General features: G+C 43.6%; 1 protein-coding gene across 2 annotated transcripts in view; it reads right to left on the minus strand.

Annotated features, from left to right (window-relative positions):
• The window catches only part of LOC126248093 (b(0,+)-type amino acid transporter 1), a 645761-nt gene that overhangs the window by 111245 nt on the left and 514919 nt on the right, over window positions 1–19597 (minus strand). For both annotated transcript variants that reach the window (XM_049948760.1, XM_049948759.1), the window contains exon 7: window positions 16424–16547. In XM_049948760.1, the coding sequence (XP_049804717.1) occupies window positions 16424–16547 (124 nt within the window). The remainder of the gene's footprint in view (window positions 1–16423; window positions 16548–19597) is intronic.

The following is a 19597-nucleotide window of genomic DNA, read 5'->3' on the forward strand; positions in this document are numbered from 1 at the left end:
ATCAACTTCTGCTAGCATAACTACTTATCCATTCTGTTCAAATGCTCTTAGAAGTCCTTTGCTATCTGTGATACAGATAGAATGTCACAGCAAACTTGCAAATTTTTTATTTTTATTTCTGAACCTTAATTCCTCTTACAAATCTCTGTTTGGTTTGCTTCACAGCTTGCTGGACGATCAGGAGAAAGCAAGGGAACAGTGGCGAAGCTAATTTGAGAGAACTTCGACCAAGGAATTTCCACATTCATGAATACAAAACATTTCATCTGTTGAAGGACAAGTCAAGGGAATTAACACTGCTAAAGTCGAGGGTGCTCTGCAGTAGGTTGGCTAACAGATCTTTTCAACTAGATCATCAGAGAAGGCAGAGCACCAACAACCAAGCAGTGGAGCATCACTATACCTATCTTTAAAAGGAAAATAAGTCCTGCTGAGTGTTCTAATTACTGCCCGATCAGATTACTTAGCCATGTGATGAAGATCTTCGAATGTGTCCTCGGTAAAATGATTCCCGAGATAGCTCAAATCAGAAGGAACCAAGCCAGATTTATGAAAATTTGTGGCGCACTGACGGAATCCATGCTGCACAGCTGCTGGTTGAAGAATACCGCTAAAAGGACAAGCCCATGCACTTCGATTTTGTAGATCTCTAAAAGGCTTTCGACCGGGTACCACATGGCCTAATCTTGTTAGGGCTTCAGGAACTTGGCACTGCAGAGTACCTTGTTAACTGCTGAACAGAGGAGCTACATACAAGCAGGTGTAGGAGCATCCAATGACTTTCGCATTATAGTAGGAGTCCATCACGGCTCGGCCTTAATCACCACTGCATGTGATCAACACTGTCACATAAGATCTGCACATGACACTACCACGTACACTTCTTTAACTTAATGACGTCACGTTAGCTATGAAGAACGAATTTGAGTTCCAGCGCCAAACACAAGAGTGGAACGACCAACTTGTATCTCAACAAAAAGAAACCTGAGTACATGACATCAGATCCACAAGAAGCTGGAACCATCAACAATGACGAGAAGACGTACCAAGAGTATCAGAATTTAAGTATTTCGGTTCCACAGTCTCTAGCGATGGCCAACTTACAGAAGAGGACAATACAGGGATGCAGGTAACCTGGATGAAGTGACGAACGACAACAGGAGTCATCTGCGATCGTCCAGTTAGGGATCATCTGAAGTCAAAGCTCTACCAGACTACCGTTCCGTTTCTCTCTGTGACACCGAGTGTTGGTTAGCTACAAAAGTGGCTGAACGACGACTGGAGGTCATGGAGACTAAGATTCTTAGATGAACAGGTGGTGTACTCGACTGGATGACTTTTCGAACGACACTATCACAAAACGTTCTGCAGTAGTACTGATCCAGAAGAAAATTCGAGAAAGACATTGGCGATGGTCCCCGTAGAGCACGATTCTGTTACAAAGGCACCATACACAGTGGAAACCATGGGAAAGAGACGGTCTGCACAACGACCTGAAGGCTGAATCTTCACCCAAACATGGCCCAAGATCGAACAAGATGGAGCCAGCGAATCCTCTCAGCGGTCCCTGCCACCAGGTGGGACAAGCGGTAAAGAAAAAGAAGAAAAAGAAGGCTCATGTGGCTTACGGCCTACTTGTGTAGCACAATGTTGTGTTCATGTATGCATAAATATGGATGACTATGGAAGTACAAAGAAAGAAAATAGTAAAACTGTGGGATGTACCTGCACCCTTTCGAACAGCACCAAAGGGAACATACATTCCCAATCCGATGAACGAATCACCATGAGCACTGTCATGTGCCATAAGTCCCTAAGACACTGCAGAGAAATTCGCGATTTAATCCGAAGTACTGGGTTTTGCAGGATATTGTAAAATGCAACCAATCTGAAGAGGAGGATATTGGAAATTTGGAAATTTGTGGTAAGTTCCTATGGGACCAAACTGCTGAGGTCATCGGTCCCTAGGCTTACACACTACTTAATCTAACTTAAACTAACTTACGCTAAGGACAACACACATAACCATGCCGAGGGAAGACTCGAACCTCCAATGGGGTCAGCCGCGCGAACCGTGACAAGGCGAAGAGGAGGATATTTACGAAACACTGGTGCGACCCATCCTAGAATTTTACTCATGTGTGTGTGATTCATACAAAATAGGACTACGACAGGATATTGAATGCATACAAAGAAGGGCAGCACGTTTGCTGGACTCACGGGAGAGCGTCAAGGAAATGTTCAGAACCTGTACTGACTGACGCTAGAAGACCGACGCCAAATATTCCGCCAAAGTCTACTTACAAAGTGTCAACAACCAATATTAAGTGAGGAATCTAAGAATATACGAAATGGTTTTAAGTATCGCTCCTGTAGGGACTGCGAAGTCAAGATTACATCTACATCTACATCCATACTCCGCAAGTCACCTGACGGTGTGTGGCGGAGGGTACCTTGAGTACCTCTATCGGTTCTCACTTCTATTCCAGTCTCGTATTGTTCGTGGAGAGAAAGATTGTCGGTATGCCTCTGTGTGGCCTCTAATCCCTCTAATTATATCCTCATGGTCTCTTCGCGAGATATACGTAGGAGGGAGAAATATACCGCTTGACTCCTCGGTGAAGGTATGTTGTCGAAACTTTAACAAAAGCCCGTACCGAGCTACCGAGCGTCTCTCTTGCAGAGTCTTCCACTGGAGTTCAGCTATCATCTCCGTAACGCTTTCGCGATTACTAAATGATCCTGTAACGGAGCGCGCTGCTCTCCGTTGGATCTTCTCTATCTCTTCTACCAACCCTACCTGCTAAGGATCCCACACCGGTGAGCAGTATTCAAGCAGTGGGCGAACAAGTGTACTGTAACCTACTTCCTTTGTTTTCGGACTGCATTTCCTTAGGATTCTTCCAATGAATCTCAGTCTGGCATCTGCTTCACCGACGATTAATTTTATATGGTCATTCCATTTTAAATCACTCCTAATGCCTACTCCCAGATAATTTATGGAATTAACTGCTTCCAGTTACTGACCTGCTATATTGTAGCTAAATGATAAATGATCTTTCCTTCTATGTATTCGCAGCACATTACACTTGTCTACATTGAGATTAAATTGTCATTCCCTGCACCATGCGTCAATTCATTGCAGATCCTCTTGCATTTCAGTACAATTTTCCATTGTTACAACCTCTCGATATACTACAGCATCATCCACAAAAAGCCTCAGTGAACTTCCCGATGTTATCCACAAGGTCATTTATATATATTATGAATAGTAACGGCCCTACGACACACCCCTGCGGCACACCTGAAATCACTCTTACTTCGGAAGACTTCTCTCCAATGACAATGACATGCTGCGTTCTGTTATCTAGGAACTCTTCAATACAATCACACAATTGGTCTGATAGTCCATATGCTCTTACTTTGTTCATTAAACGACTGTGGGGAACTGTATCAAACGCCTTGCAAAAGTCAAGAAACACGGCATCTACCTGGGAACCTGTGTCTATGGCAGACTAATTAGACTATGTCTGGACTAATTACAGCGCGTACAAAGGAGGCCACCCACGAACGGAATGGAAAGAAAAACTAATACGTCGTGCAATGGTAAGTACCCTCTTCCATGCACTTCACTGTGGTCTGCAGGATATGCATGTGGATGTAGGCCGACGCATATTGTGGCGATCGGAAACAGTACGTAACCAGCTCTCTTCCTCTTCACCAGTGTAAACTGGCGACGAAATTTCTTTCATCCTCAATATTCAAGTCTGCTGCCACTGGTCGAGCATCACTGTATTAGAAACCCTGGCTGCAAAGGCAGATGATTCGATAATGTACTTGTTGTTAAAGGCAAGCTTTCTGCAGACAAGAATGATCTGACTGATGTTTGTACACTACTGGCCATTAAAGTTGCTTAACCACGGAGATGACGTGCTACAGACGCGAAATTTAACCGACAGGAAGAAGATGCTGTGATATGCAAATGATTAGTTTTCCAGAGCATTCACACAAGGTTGGAGCCAGTGGCGACACCTACAACGTGCTGACATGAGGTAAGTTTCCAACCGATATCGCATACACAAACAGCAGTTGCCCGGCGTTGCCTGGTGAAACGTTGTTGTGATGCCTCGTGTAAGGAGGAGAAATGCGTATCATCACGTTTCCAACTTTGATAAAGGTCGGATTGTAGCCAATCGCGATTGCGGTGTTTCGTATCGCGACATTGCTGCTCGCGTTGGTCGAGATCTGACTGTTAGCATAATATGGAATCGGTGGGGTACAGGAGGGTAATACGGAACGCCGTGCTGGATCCCAACGGCCTCGTATCACTAGCAGTCGAGATGACAGGCATCTAATCCGCACGGCTGTAACGGATCGTGCAGCAACGTCTCGATCCCTGAGTCAACAGATGGGGACGTTTGCAAGAAAACAACCATCTGCACTAACAGTTCGACGACGATTGCAGCAGCATGGACTATCAACTCGGAGACCATGGCTGCGGTCATCCTTGACGCTGCATCACAGACAGGAGCACCTGCGGTGGTGTACTCAACGACGAACCTGAGTGCACGAATGACACAACGTCATTTTTTCGGATGAATCCAGGTTCTGTTTACAGCATCATGATGGTAGCATCCGTGTTTGGTGACATCGCGGTGAACGCACATTGGCAGCGTGTATTCGTCATCGCCATACTGGTGTATCACCCGGCGTGATGGTATGGGGTGCCATTGGTTACAGGTCTCGGTCACCTCTTGTTCGCATTGACGGCACTTTGAACAGTGGACGTTACATTTCAGATGTGTTACGACCCGTGGCTCTACCCTTCATTCGATCGCTGCGAAACCCTACATTTCAGCAGGTTAATGCACGACCGCATGTTGCAGGTCCTGTACGGGCCTTTCTGGATACAGAAAATGTTCGACTGCTGCCCTGGCCAGCACGTTCTCCAGATCTCTCACCAATTGAAAACGTCTGGTCAATGGTGGCCGAGCAACTGGCTCGTCACAATACACCAGTGACTACTCTTGATGAACTGTGGTATCGTGTTGAAGCTGCATGGGGAGCTGCACATGTACATGCCATCCAAGCTCTGTTTGACTCAATGCCCAGGCGTATCAAGGCCGTTATTACGGCCAGAGATGGTTGTTCTGGGTACTGATTTCTCAGGATCTATGCACCCAAATTCCTTGAAAATGTAATCACATATCAGTTCTAGTGTAATATATTTGTCCAATGAATACCCGTTTATCATGTGCATTTCTTCTTTGTGTAGCATGTTTAATGGCCAGTAGCGTAGCTTCCTCTATAAGAAACGTTATGGAACGCTTGATATGAGTGGGTTTTAGAGCTACATTTGCGTGCAATACGGGCGATGTAAAATGAAAGGAAGTTTGTTGACATCTCGTCGACGACGAATTTATTAGAGACGGAGTAGCCTAAAATAGGCTGCGTTCTTTTCAAAGAACCATTCCGTCATCTGTGTTAACGGATTTTGAGAAAGCATGAAGAATCTAATCTGGATAATACATGTGGTGTCTCTTCTTTCGGACATGTCCGAAAGAACAATAGTGTGTGATATAACCTGAGAATCTGAGTCTGCAGGAGACGTGCTAGGGTAGTTCATGCGGTGGTGGTGACCACTGAGTCCCGATGGCGGATTGGTCAGTACATCTGAATAGTAAGCAGGAGACGAGGGTTCGAATCACTGTCCGCCGCATTTCTTTAACTTGCCTCATCGATATAAAACAATGTCCACAGGCAGTTAACGGCTTTCATACCTTTGTGTCTTAATGTGGATGGTCTGATGAAGACTGGGACTGTAACGATCCTGACGTCCTAATCAGTGTACCCCCTCTATCGGGAAGAACGAAATAGCCTCGATGTTCTCGAACTTCTTTTGTTGAACGTGATGATTATGCAAGCGAATAAAAAATGTCATATTTTTCAAGGCGCAAATTTGTACGTAGCGACGCGGCTGGCAGCTGCGGGCTGGCGCCAGAGGCGGCCAGTGTATGCACACCGGCTGCTGCGCCGCGGCCCTTCTTAATGACTTGGCATTAGCACGCGCTCTAACCGCAGTCTATATAGAACACAATGGAATAGCTGAATAAAATTTAACTCACGATCTTGTTGTAGTCTATTCCTGGCCCGTCTCGTAGACGTCGTGGCCCTCGGCCACGGCGAAATCTTGCACTTACCCCTTGGTATAAAATGGCGCGCTCTCAGTTGAGAAATGCTTTTTCTTGGAGCACATTTACGAATGTGGAAATACACCCTCAAAAGCAACGAACTAAAGACAGTTGTGTTATGCGCAAGGGCTCTGAACTCAAAATTTGGGTGCTGCAATGCCATTGGTCTGATTATGCCATAAGATGAAAAAACAAAATCGAATATTTATCTCAATCTCAGAAAAATTGTACAAGATGGATTCAAAAATGGTGTATGTCATTATTAATTAAATCCATGTAGTAGCTCTGACATTTTGCTCTTAAAGGAAAGAGTCCTTCGACGATGAGGCCATTAGTATTTGAAAAAAGGTCGAATTGGACAGGGAAAAGGAAGTTAATAGCCTATCATCTTTTAAAAGAAACGATCCGGGAATTTTCTTAATTGATTTAAGAAAACCATGGATAATCTAATTCTGGATGGACGAATGTGACTTCAAGTCCCGCTTTTCATCAATGCAACCCTAGAGTGCTAACAACTGCGCCATCTCGCTAGGTTGTCACACGAGTTTCGAAATTGAAAAGCTGTAACCGCTGTCTGGAACAGCACCGAGTGTTGAGACGATGCAGACAAAAGAAGTATCAGTGAAACATAGTCACCATACAGAACTTATCAAAATAATGAAAATGTACGGCATGGAGTTGTTAGATAATCTGCATACATTATCTTCAGTAGTAACCGTACTAAACTTTCGGGGCCGTCGCAGGAGTCTGTATCGTGAATCATCTCTTCCTTACGATTATTTGAGAGAAGAGAATCTCGAAGAGGAAAACACCTGAAGAAGAAGCTTTGGCAATATTATCACTGAATATTACGCTGCACGATTACATGAAAACGCTTAATGAAAATTTACATGGCCACGGAAGCTGCGCAGTAATGCAGTGGAGACAGCTGAACAGTCGCGATTAACAGAAAATTAGATAACTCTTAGCCTACTGTACAGCTGCAATTAATCTCTCAATGACTGCACACAGTTCGTGGACTAATCCCTTAAAAAAGTTGTTCAAGGCTTCGTAGCCGTACGTAATCCGATCAATCATGATGAACAATGCGGTACAAACTGGATTATCTGGACTACAAGTGACCTCAAACACTCCGGGCGATATGGCTGGGCGGAGGAGGTGGTGAAGTCCATCTGCATGTACGTGAAACATGCCCGGATAGTGTAATATGGAATGTTTTCATACTGTGAGAAACCTGTAGATGAAAAACATGTTTGCAGCAGAATGCAACTGCTCACCTAAAATATTAGTACAATGCTCGGCCGTATTTTGTCCTTGGAGGGAAACAATAGGACAAATGGAACGTGACAAAACGGCAGCCCAGATCACCACAGACGTTTACTCGCAAGTACTAGGCAGTCCAACATTAACTAGACATGTGCCCAGAAAAAAGTATGATTCATCGTGCCATGTTAGGCCCTTACAATCATTGTTGTTTCACGTTTAATAGTCTGCGTTGTGATTAAAAGTTAAAAAGATTATAAGTTTCGAAATAACCAACTGGGAAGTTACTCTTTGACAGAGTAACTCGCGTTAAACTGGTCTGTTTGTTTGAGATGGTAATTGCATTTTGAAATCGTGAGGTTGCATTAGCTTGAAGACACTTATACACAATTCCATGTTTGAGGCGGTGGAAAGTAAGCGTTTTTATTTTTCTGCCCATCGTAGTTAATTCCCTACGCATTGTTGGGAACAAGGTGGGAGAGGTCTAATCGCACCATATGAGTATCTTCGAACCGCTGTTGGTCAATGGAGCGCAATTTCAGCACTCTTTGCGTTATGCCAATACCTTATTAATAGTAATAAGAGATTTAGAGACCACCTAACTGCCGTGGATGTTCGTTTTGGCAACTTTACTACTATTCGCCGACTATGTGTTGCAAGAATCGTTATTAGCTTGACCACTGTTGCTGTCTGTACGGTTAACTAACTGGCTGTCTTCGATGTACTTGCTCCAAGTTGCGTTCAAGCAACCTGTCCTCACTGAAACAGAGAAAGGTTGCCGAGTTTGCCTCACTTACGTTGGACTATCTATACGGGAGAAAATGGAATACCATTATCATTCATACGGAGACAAATTTGTTTCGCTATACACATAAGGAGAAGTGATCATCACGATAAAATAAGAGAAATCAGGGCTCGCACATAAAAATTGAAGTGCTCGATTTCCCGTGCGCCGTTCGATAGTGGAACGGTAGAGAGACAGCTTGAAGGTGGTTCATTGAACCCTCTGCCCGGCACTTAATTGTGAAGAGCAGAGTAATCATGTAGACGTAGACTATAATATCGAACGAAACACATAACGAACGAAATAGCAATGCCATTATTCTTGGGAGATGTGTCAGTTCATTGACACTGTGCACAATCATTGCCCAGTCTAATCCTGTACACCATCTCTGACACCTTGTCGTTACCGGTATGTAAAAGCGTAACTTCTTCCACCTGTATGAAACCAGCACACTGGGTTTGGAGTCTTCGTGGTTTTGATATTGCACGCGTCTCCCTATGGCAGAAACGATATTTCAAGGTAGAAATAGAACACATAACTTCTCACGCAATCTGCTTGTGGGTGGAATCAGCTGCCTGATAAAATTACTATGTTTTTCGAATTTTAACACTCAGACAAGAAGCCCAGTTAAAGAAAGGGGCACCCACATTGTGCAAGCAACTAGCTGCGTAGCTGATGCTTAAAGATTATTTGGAATTTTGCTATCGCTATTCAGTTTTGTTGTCGCCCGCCAGCTACTTTGGGATTCATACTGTAACTTGAAACCGTTCCTGCATATGGCGAGTTACTCTCGTGGCAACCGTATTGGGGCACATATTGTCCGTCCTATGACATTTGCTGCGAAGTTCCTACAAGCGGAGTTCATTAGCAGTTACCGTACCACAGTAATTGCTTTTGCTTCTGAGACCAGAATGAAACAAATGAGATGGAGTCAAGTGTAACTGAAACAGTACTATATAAACAAATGGCTCGTGAATATACATGCAGTGACCTCACTCAGCTGAAACACAGCACAGAATGTATAATTTAATGACAAGGCTCTTGGGAGCCGCCGGGAGCTACTCCTGAAACGCGTAACGCCGAAATATTGGCTAACAAATGTGACATGATTTCCAATCCCAACACTAACATTTAAGTTACAAAAATATTCATTACCGCGAATGTTTTTCTGTGTCACGTCCTTACAGTGTTTGCTGTAGCCTTCCGTGCCAGAATAACATACACTCTGATCATTGTTATCGAGCCCTGTATACACGTACCCAGCGAATGCTTTCCACACGTTAACACCTGACCGTTTCTAAATTTTAATTGCAGTGGTCAATTCTGCCTTAAACAGTATGTTAGGTGAGAAATTTCATACTTCAAACATTCACGAGAATGGCTGAAGTATATGAAAGAAATGTATCTTCGGAAACTGACACCTACGTTGGAACAAAGGCTTGCACAATTTAAATTAACTTATTGACAATATGAGGTTATAATTTATAACTATATCCATACCCATACATATTCATATATATTATAAAAATGTATGTATGTTCGACATCACCTAACCTACTGGTCCGGTTTCAGCCAAACTTGGTGCCCATATCTCTTTTGTTTGGAAGGAATGGCTGTGGGGGTTAAAACCACCTACCTATCAAAGGGGTAGGATTTTGGGGTGAAAAAAGATTGTAGCCCACTACTCGCGAATACGTAGACTTTATTCAGCCGGTATTTGAGAATAAGAGCACTTAGTGACTTGCGACAAACTTTTCACATAATGTCAATTGTTTACGAAACTTTTTCTCGCGGACCACCCATTATAAATGAAAAAAAGGGGAAAAGTTTATCGGTTAGTACATTTTCGCTGTTCATGCAGTAAAGATGCCACATCTGGCATGATGTTTTAATTTATTACTTCTTTGCTACTAACTGCTTTTGTGGCACATTTGTAGACAGTATTCACATGTACCGCTGAGTGAACCAGCAACAATATATCATTGTACGACACATAGCGCAGGAGATGTGACGTCATGAACAATGAGATGCTTGAATACCTGTTGCATTATGCACGAGGCTTTAATTTATTATTTCTAGTACTAACTATAGTCACAATACATTTCACCGGTAGTAGACACATATACTACAGGATGTACCTGCAAAATTACAGCCTTTTACAGCTCATACTTCAGGAGATACGACATTATACACATTAAGCTGCATGAAAACTAAGCTGCAGCGCCAAATTCGCTAAATATACAAGTGAAATGTGCGTATATATATATATATATATATATATATATATATATATATATATATATATATATATATATGTGTGTGTGTGTGTGTGTGTGTGTGTGTGTGTGTGTGTATGTGTGAAATATATTAAATATATTAGTAATATATGTGCAGCTGTGTATGCTAGCAAAGCTGTCAATAAAACACTCCTACTAAACTGTTTGAACAATTTCAGCCAAACTTGGTCTGTCTGGAAAGAAATGCTGTGGGGGTAAGAACTGGAGTGCAGTTGATAAAGTACGGAGAGAAAGGGGGGAGGGGGAGAGATGGACAGAGAGGAGGAAAGACGACAAAGTTAAGAGGAGTTGGACAGCAGAGAGATTGGGAGAATATGGACTCAATGCTGGGTACCCAGCCAGTACATTACAAAAATGCATGTGTGTATGTATGTATTTATGTGTGTATATTCCACATACCCTACTAAATCACTGGACTGATTTGAACCAAACTTTGTAAAGGTACCACTTATTGTCTCGAAAGAAGCTCTCTCGAGGTAAGAATCACCTGCCTCTAAATCGGTTGGGCATGAGGCTGAAAATGGGGTGATGAAGGAGATGGATAGAGAGAGGGGAGAGGATGCACACAGAGAGTGGGAAGAGGAGATGGAGACTAAGAGAGGGGAAGAGACAAGTGTAAGAGAAACAGTGAGGAGGCAGAGGGAACCAGGACAGCGTGTTAGGAGGCAGGTGGTAGACGTATAGTACACGAGGAGGCAGGTGGAAGATGGATAGGATGTGAGGAAGCAGGTCGAACATGGGCAAGGTGTGAAGAGGCAGATAGAAGAGGGACAAATTGTAAGGAGACAAATAGAAAAGCGACAAGGATACAGGAGATCAGAAGAAGGGGGACGGGGTGTGAGGAAGCAGGTGGAAGATGAACAGGGTGTGCAGATGCAGGTGGAAGAGGGGCAATGTGTGAGGAGACAAGAAGAAGCAGGGCAGAGTGTTAGGAAGCTGGTGGAAGAGGGACGGGACGTGCAGATGCAGGTGGAAGAGGGGCAAGTTGTGACGAGACAAGAAGAAGGAGGGCAGCGTGTTAGGAAGCTGGTAAAAGAGGGACAGGGTGTGAGGAGGTAGGTGGATGAGGGACAGGGTGTGAGGAGGCATGAGGAAGAGGGATAGGGTGTGAGTATGCACAGAGTGAGGAGGACGATGGGAGAGTGACAGGGTGTGGGGAGGCAGGTGGAAGAGGGGCAAGGTGTGAGGAGACAAGAAGAAGCAGAGTAGAATGTTAGGAAGCAGGTAGAAAATGAACAGGGTGTGCAGGTGCAGGTGGAAGAGGGGCAAGGTTTGAGGAGACAGGAAGAAGCAGGGTAGAATGTTAGGAAGCAGGTAGAAGATGAACAGGGTGTGCAGGTGCAGGTGGAAGAGGGGCAAGGTGTGAGGAGACAGGAAGAAGCAGGGTAGAATGTTAGGAAGCTGGTGGAAGAGTGACGGGGTGTGCAGATGCAGGTGGAAGAGGGGCAAAGTGTGAGGAGACAAGAAGCAGCAGGGCAGAGTGTTAGGAAGCTGGTAAAAGAGGGACAGGGTGTGAGGAGGCAGGTGGATGAGGGACAGGGTGTGAGGAGTCATGAGGAAGAGGGATAGGGTGTGAGTATGCAGAGAGTGAGGAGGACGATGGGAGATTGACAGGGTGTGGGGAGGCAGGTGGAAGAGGGGCAAGGTGTGAGGAGACAAGAAGAAGCAGGGCAGAGCATTAGGAAGCAGGTAGAAGATGAACAGGGTGTGCAGGTGCAGGTGGAAGAGGGGCAAGGTGTGAGGAGACAGGAAGAAGCAGGGTAGAATGTTAGGAAGCAGGTAGAAGATGAACAGGGTGTGCAGGTGCAGGTGGAAGAGGGGCAAGGTGTGAGGAGACAGGAAGAAGCAGGGTAGAATGTTAGGAAGCTGGTGGAAGAGTGACGGGGTGTGCAGATGCAGGTGGAAGAGGGGCAAGGTGTGAGGAGACAAGAAGCAGCAGGGCAGAGTGTTAGGAAGCTGGTAAAAGAGGGACAGGGTGTGAGGAGGCAGGTGGATGAGGGACAGGGTGTGAGGAGGCATGAGGAAGAGGGATAGGGTGTGAGTATGCATAGAGTGAGGAGGACGATGGGACAGTGACAGGGTGTGGGGAGACAGGTGGAAGAGGGGCAGGGTGGCAGGTGGAACAGGATATGAATAGGCAGGTGGAAGAGGGAAAGGGTGTGAGGAGGAAGGAAGAAGAGGGACAGGGTCTGAGGAGGCAGGAGGAAGACAGGGTCTGAGGAGGCAGGAGGATGAGGGATAGGCTTTGAGGATGCAGAGAGTGAGGAGGCAGACAGGAGAGTGACATGGTGTGGGGAGGCAGGTGGATGGTGGGCAGGGTGTGAGGTGGCAAATGGAAGAGGAACATCGTGTGAGGAGGCAAATGAAAGCAGGAGAGTGGATGAGGAGGCAGGTAGAAGAGGGAAAGAGGGTGAGAAGGCAGGTGGAGGAGAGATAAGGTGTGAGGTGGCAGATGGGAGAGTGCCACATTGTGAGGAGGTAGGTGGAAGGATGACAGGATGTGACAAAGCAGGTTTAAGAGGGGAGAGAGAAGTAGTACAGGTAGGTAAATTAAAGGGTAGATATGAATGTTACCTGATTATTTTTATAAAATCGTTTCAATAAAATTTGGTATATAGATGACTCATTTTTTGTGTAAAAGTAATTTACTCCCACTAACCCTAGGGATGCAGGTGGGGTGATAAATGTAAAAATGTTCTGAAACACTCTATTGATATTTATTTCCTGTATTTAATTGACTTGTAATTCTTTAATGGTGCTATTCGTCTTTTATTTGTGCTGCTCAGTGTTTAAGCCACGTCGCCAAAATGAGCACTATAGCGAGCCAATATTTTATTCAACATGTTTCCGGACCAAAGATCACGCCATGTGGCTGAATATCACGGATAAATTTAAAATTGGTTCTCGAGTCATTCAGTGTAAAACAGCAGAGATTCAGGCACGTATGTGTGCAGTGTGTGTGACATACGTGTACGGAAGCGATGCCGCGGGTAAAACGCTAGTTTTAGATAAAGCTTGATGTGCGTGGTAACTTTATAGACGTTCACGTGAGGCTTTTCAGTGCAGTACATCTGCTGGAACCAGTGTCGGGTCTACATTGTGTGTCACCTTCATACTTCGTGGTGAATAGAGCGTTAACATGTCTAGAAGCAATATGGGTCCGTCAGACACCTTTACGGAGTAACTCGAAACCACATAAGAAATTTATCATAAAGAGAATACCGCAATTGGCTACAACACGCTATGTAAGACATCCAGGACGTTGATAGAGCTTCGAGCAGATGCTTTGAAGTGTGAAAGGAAACTTAAGATATAAGAGCTCCGTGTCTAGGGGATAAAAAGAAAAAAAAAAGGGAGGTTGAGTGCTAGACCATCAATCTATAGGTTCGCGATCGATTCCAAGCCAATCCTACGATTTTTATGCGGCACATTTCACTTTCTTCTTATCTGGCAATGTTTGTTAATGTGGAAAATTCTGATCTGTATAGCGATGTGGACTACATCTTGGTAAATCAGTTCGATGGTCGGAGGAAGGCAACGGCATACCACATCCAGTAATAAAGCACTGTAATGTTCACTAGCCTTCGGATTGATAAGACTTTTACCTTTTTAGTGGCCTTCTAGACGGGAATGGTAGTTTTGCATGTTGTCAACTAGAACATCGGCAACCGATCGAGGATACACATGCTCCTAATGACAATCATCGAAGGTCCTTAATTTTGAATTTGGGAGTGTAGTGTTAAACACAGTTTCACATTTTTTTAAATTTGTATTTATTTGCACGTGTTATAGGTTTTTAGAAGTCCTGTAAGCGAAAAAAAATAGTAATTTCCATTAGTGTTATCTTAATTTTTGGTGTACGGATGATTGTTGTGGGAGGTGAAATTTTCGGATCCAGCAATGACTGAAACTAGTATGAATCAAATAGGGAAAACATGGTTATTTGGGTATTAGTTTGATCTAAAAGCTACACTACTGGACATTAAAATTGCTACACCAAGAAGAAATGCAGATGATAAACGGGTATTCGTTGGACAAATATATTATACTAGAACTGACATGTGATTCCATTTTCACGCAATTTGGGTGCATAGATCCTGAGAAATCAGTACCCAGAACAACCACCTCTGGCCGTAATAACGGCCTCGATACGCCTAGTCATTGAGTCAAACAGAGCTTGGATGGCGTGTACAGGTACAGCTGCCCATGCAGCTTCAACACGATACCATAGTTCAGCAAGAGTAGTGACTGGCGTATTGTGACGAGACAATTGTTCGGCCACCATTGACCAGACGTTTTCGATTGGTGAGAGATCTGGAGAATCTGCTGGCCAGGGCATCAGTCGAACATTTTCTGCATCCAGAAAGGCCCGTACAGGACCTGCAACATGCGGTCGTGCATTATCCTGCTGAAATGTAGGGTTTCGCAGGGATCGAATGAAGGGTAGAGCCACGGGTCGTAACACATCTGAAATGTAACGTCCACTGTTCGAAGTGCCGTCAATGCGAACAAGAGGTGACCGAGACGTGTAACCAATGGCACCCCATGCCATCACGCCGGATGATACACCAGTATGGCGATGGCGAATACACGCTTCCAATGTGCGTTAACCGCGATGTCGCCAGACACGGATGCGACCATCATGATGCTGTAAACAGATCCTTGATTCATCCAAAAAAGTGACGTTTTGCCATTCGTGCACCCAGGTTGGTCGTTCAGTACACCATCGCAGGCGCTCCTGTCTGTGATGCAGCGTCAATGGTAACTGCAGCCATGGTCTCCGAGCTGATAGTTCAAGCTGTTGCAAACGTCGTAGAACTGTTCGTGTAGATGGTTGTTGTCTTGCAAACGTCCCAATCTGTTGACTCAGGGATCGATACGTGGCTCAACGATCCGTTACAGCCATACGGATAAGATGCCTGTCATCTCGATTGCTAGTGATAGGAGGCCGTTGGGATCCAGCACGGCGTTCCGTATTACCCTCCTGAAGCCACCGATTCCATATTCTGCTAACAGTCATTGGATCTCGACACGATAAACCGCAATCGCGATAGGCTACAATCCGACCTTTATCAAAGTCGGAAACATGACGGTACGCATTTCTCCTCCTTACACATCACAACGACGTTTCACCAGACAACGCCGATCAACTGCTGTTTGAGTTATAGAAACCGATTGGAAACTTTCCTCATGTCAGCACGTTGTAGGTGTCGCCACTGGCGCCAACCTTGTGTGAATGCTCTGAAAAGCTAATCATTTGCATATAACAGCATCTTCTTCCTGTGGGTGAAATTTCGCGTCTGTAGTACATCATCTTCGTGGTGTAGCAATTTTAATGGCCAGTAGTGTATATTATATTTAATGTCTTTGTTACAGGCGTTTAGACTTGGAGTTTAAGGGAATTCTATTTCAGTGAATTTGGAAAACCGTATAGAACTGCTTGTGTTGTTTAGAAGAACGCTTCAATTTTCCTTCGGGCATGAATTCTTAACAACGCAGGTACTGCAATATCTTATTTATCCGCTGATACCAGTCAGCGACTTTCAGTTATAATGTCCTCCCTTGTACGGAAATTACAGCAAGTGAACGCGAGTGCAGGTTGTGACACAGGAACGGCGACGTATGGAAGTTTGGATATGACCGTGAGTCGTGCACAGTTAGACAAACGATTAAGGTGACCGACCGCTCGCTGAAAGTGGGAAATCGACGTCAGAGTCACGGTCCGGCACAAATTTTCACTGTCGTCGTTCCATAATACAGCTGACTGTTGTTCGTATTTGTTACTGCGAGTACATTTCATGTAAAGCGAAATGCCTCTGTGATGGCGAACGTAGCTGAAAGCAATAAGCGCCCGATGACAGCGCCAGGCGGCGACTGCTGGTACTCACCACTGCGACGGCGCCCGTCTCGCTCATCTCTGCGGCTGACATGACGGCCAGGTACGACACGTTGATGAGCACGTAGCATGACGTCACCAGCGGGATGGCGATGATGATCGAGAGCGGCAGATCCCTGCGCAACACAAAACCACCCTCCTCATCTCTTCCTCTCTCTGCCTCGTTCTTATGCGCAGTACAATCATTCACACAGTAATTTATTCTCCACGGTAAAGAGACTTTGTGTTTTAATCTGATAAAAACTCGTGGTACGCATGGAATACTTCTAGATAAGCACAAGTACTGTGGTATTAATGGAACAGCACCCAAATGGTTTAAATCATACCTAACAGGAAGAGTGCAGAAAGTTGAAATAAGCAATTTTCATAATATGCAAAAGAAACTGGTGATATCTCAAACTGGGGAACAATCAAGAATGTGATGCCGCGAGGATCGGTCTTGGGTCTTCTGTTGTTCTTAATGTACTGGGTGATCAAAAAGTCAGTACAAATTTGAAAACTGAATAAATCACGGAATAATGTAGATAGAGATTTACAAATTGACACACATGCTTAGAATGGCATGGGGCTTTATTAAAAAAAAATAAAAAAAAAAATAAAATAAAATACAAAAATAAAATAAAAATACAAAAGTTCAAAAAATGTCCGACAGATGGCGCTTTATCTGATCAGAATAGCAATAATTAGCATAACAAAGTAAGACAAAGCAAAGATGATGTTCTTTACAGGAAATGCTCAATATGTCCACCATCATTCCTCAACAATAGCTGTAGTCGAGGAATAATGTTATGAACAGCACTGTAAAGCATGTCCCGAGTTATGGTGAGGCATTGGCATCCGATGTTGTCTTTCAGCATCCCTGGAGGTGTCGGTCGATCACGATACACTTGCGACTTCAGGTAACCCCAAAGCCAATAATCGCGCGGACTGAGGTCTGGGGACCTGGGAAGTCAAGCATGAGGAAAGTGGCGGCTGAGCACACTATCATCACCAAACGACGCGCACAAGAGATCTTTCACGCATCTATCAATACTTTTTTTTGTTCTAATAAAACTCCATGTCATTCCAAACTTGTGTGTCAATTTTTACCTCTCTATCTACATTATTCCGTGGTTTATTAAGTTTTCAAATTTATACTGACTTTTTGATCACCCTGTATATTAATGACTTGCCATTCTATACTCACGAAGATGCAAGGCTAGTACTTTTTGCCGATGATACAAGTATAGCTATCACACCCAACAGACAAGAATTAACTGGTGAAATAGTAAACGATGTTTTTCAGAAAATCACTAAGTGGTTCTCTGCAAATGGGCTCTCATTAAACTTTGACAAAACACAGTACATACAGTTCCACACAGTAAATGGAATGACACCATTAATAAATATAGACTTCGATCAGAAATCGGTAGTTAAAGTAGAATATTCAAAATTTCTAGGTGTATGCATTGATGAGGGGTTGAAATGGAAAAAACACACTGAAGATCTGCTGAAACGTTTGAGTTCAGCTACTTATGCTATTAGGGTCATTGCAAATTTTGGCGATATACATCTCAGTAAATTAGCTTACCACGCCTATTTTCATTCTCTGCTTTCCTATAGCATCATATTCTGGGGTAACTCATCACTGAGTAAAAGAGTGTTCATTGCACAAAAGCGTGTAATCAGAATAATTGCTGGAGCTCATCCAAGATCATCCTGCAGACACTTATTTAAAGAGCTAGAGATCTTCACTGTAGCCTCACAATATATATATATATATATATATATATATATATATATATATATATATATTCACTTACGAAATTTGTTATTAACAATCCGAACGAGTTCAAAAGTAATAGCAGTGTGCATGGCTACAACACTAGAAGAAAGGATGACATTCACCACTCAAGGTAAAGCCGGCCGCGGTGGTCTAGCGGTTCTAGGCGCTCAGTCCGGAACCGCACGACTGCTACGGTTGCAGGTTCGAATCCTGCCTAGGGCACGGATGTGTGTGATGTCCTTAGGTTAGTTAGGTTTAAGTAGTTCTAAGTTCTAGGGGACTGATGACCACAGATGTTAAGTCCCATAGTGCTCAGAGCCATTTGAACCATTTTGAACTCAAGATAAAATCTAACTTTGGCTCAGAAGGGGGTAAATTATGCTGCCACAAAAGTGTTTGGTCACTCACCTAATAGCGTCAAAAGTCTGACATATAGCCATATAGCATTTAAAAGGAAATTAAAAGAATTTCTTAATGGCAACTCCTTCTACTCATTAGATGGATTTTTGGATATAGTAAGTGGGTAATTTCCCCAAACCCCACAAAAAAAATAATTAAAAACATTAAGTATCATGTAATATTTTGTGTAATGTAATGTCTTGTATAGACACCTTTTATTAACCTGAAACGTCCCACATCATTACGAAATGTCGTATTCATGATCTATGGAACAAGTACTAATCTAATCTAATCTAATGTAATCTAGTCTATCAAGACGGTTTTTGCATCTGCGTGAAGAAAAGTTTTATATTGTTGTGTACAAAACTTATAGCTTCGTTAGCAGTACCATTTCATGTCTTCACTGCTGCGTAACTGCAATGCACATCACACTTATAATATGGTTGCCAGTTAAGAAAATTAAACACGTGAACAGAATTTAGAAAATGCGTGGTCTTCGAAATATGTCTGTCAAAGATAAACCCATCTAGTAAAAATGGCTGGGTTTAAGCAACATTCACTGCAGCATTCAGTCAATGTCCTTATTGTCTGCGGTATATCATTGCTAATCTGAACACAATCGTGTGCAGTTCGTCTAATAGGTTTTACTGCTACATAGCTGGAAAATGCGCTGATTAAGTCCCTCTCAGTTTGTCACTTTGATGAACGAGTAAACTGAACTATCTAAACTTACTTATTGCGGCCATTTCTACTACGCTCTATTTGTAACCTCTTCGTTTCTCTGCAGCTTCGCCAAATCTGTTTTTGTTCTATTTACACTCACTCCATCCTCTCAGATAGTTCCCCCATTTCACCAGACGTTGCCTACTTCCTTCTTTGGTTACGTATTATCATGTATACCATCAGTAAGCATCAAATAGTGGATAATGTACCTCTTTGCTGATACTGTCACCAAAGATGAAAATTATGTTATTAATTTAATTTTGTTTACTTTGGTCAAGA

Source organism: Schistocerca nitens, chromosome 3 (genome assembly GCF_023898315.1).
Source record: "Schistocerca nitens isolate TAMUIC-IGC-003100 chromosome 3, iqSchNite1.1, whole genome shotgun sequence".
NCBI classification, from domain to species: Eukaryota; Metazoa; Arthropoda; class Insecta; order Orthoptera; family Acrididae; genus Schistocerca; species Schistocerca nitens.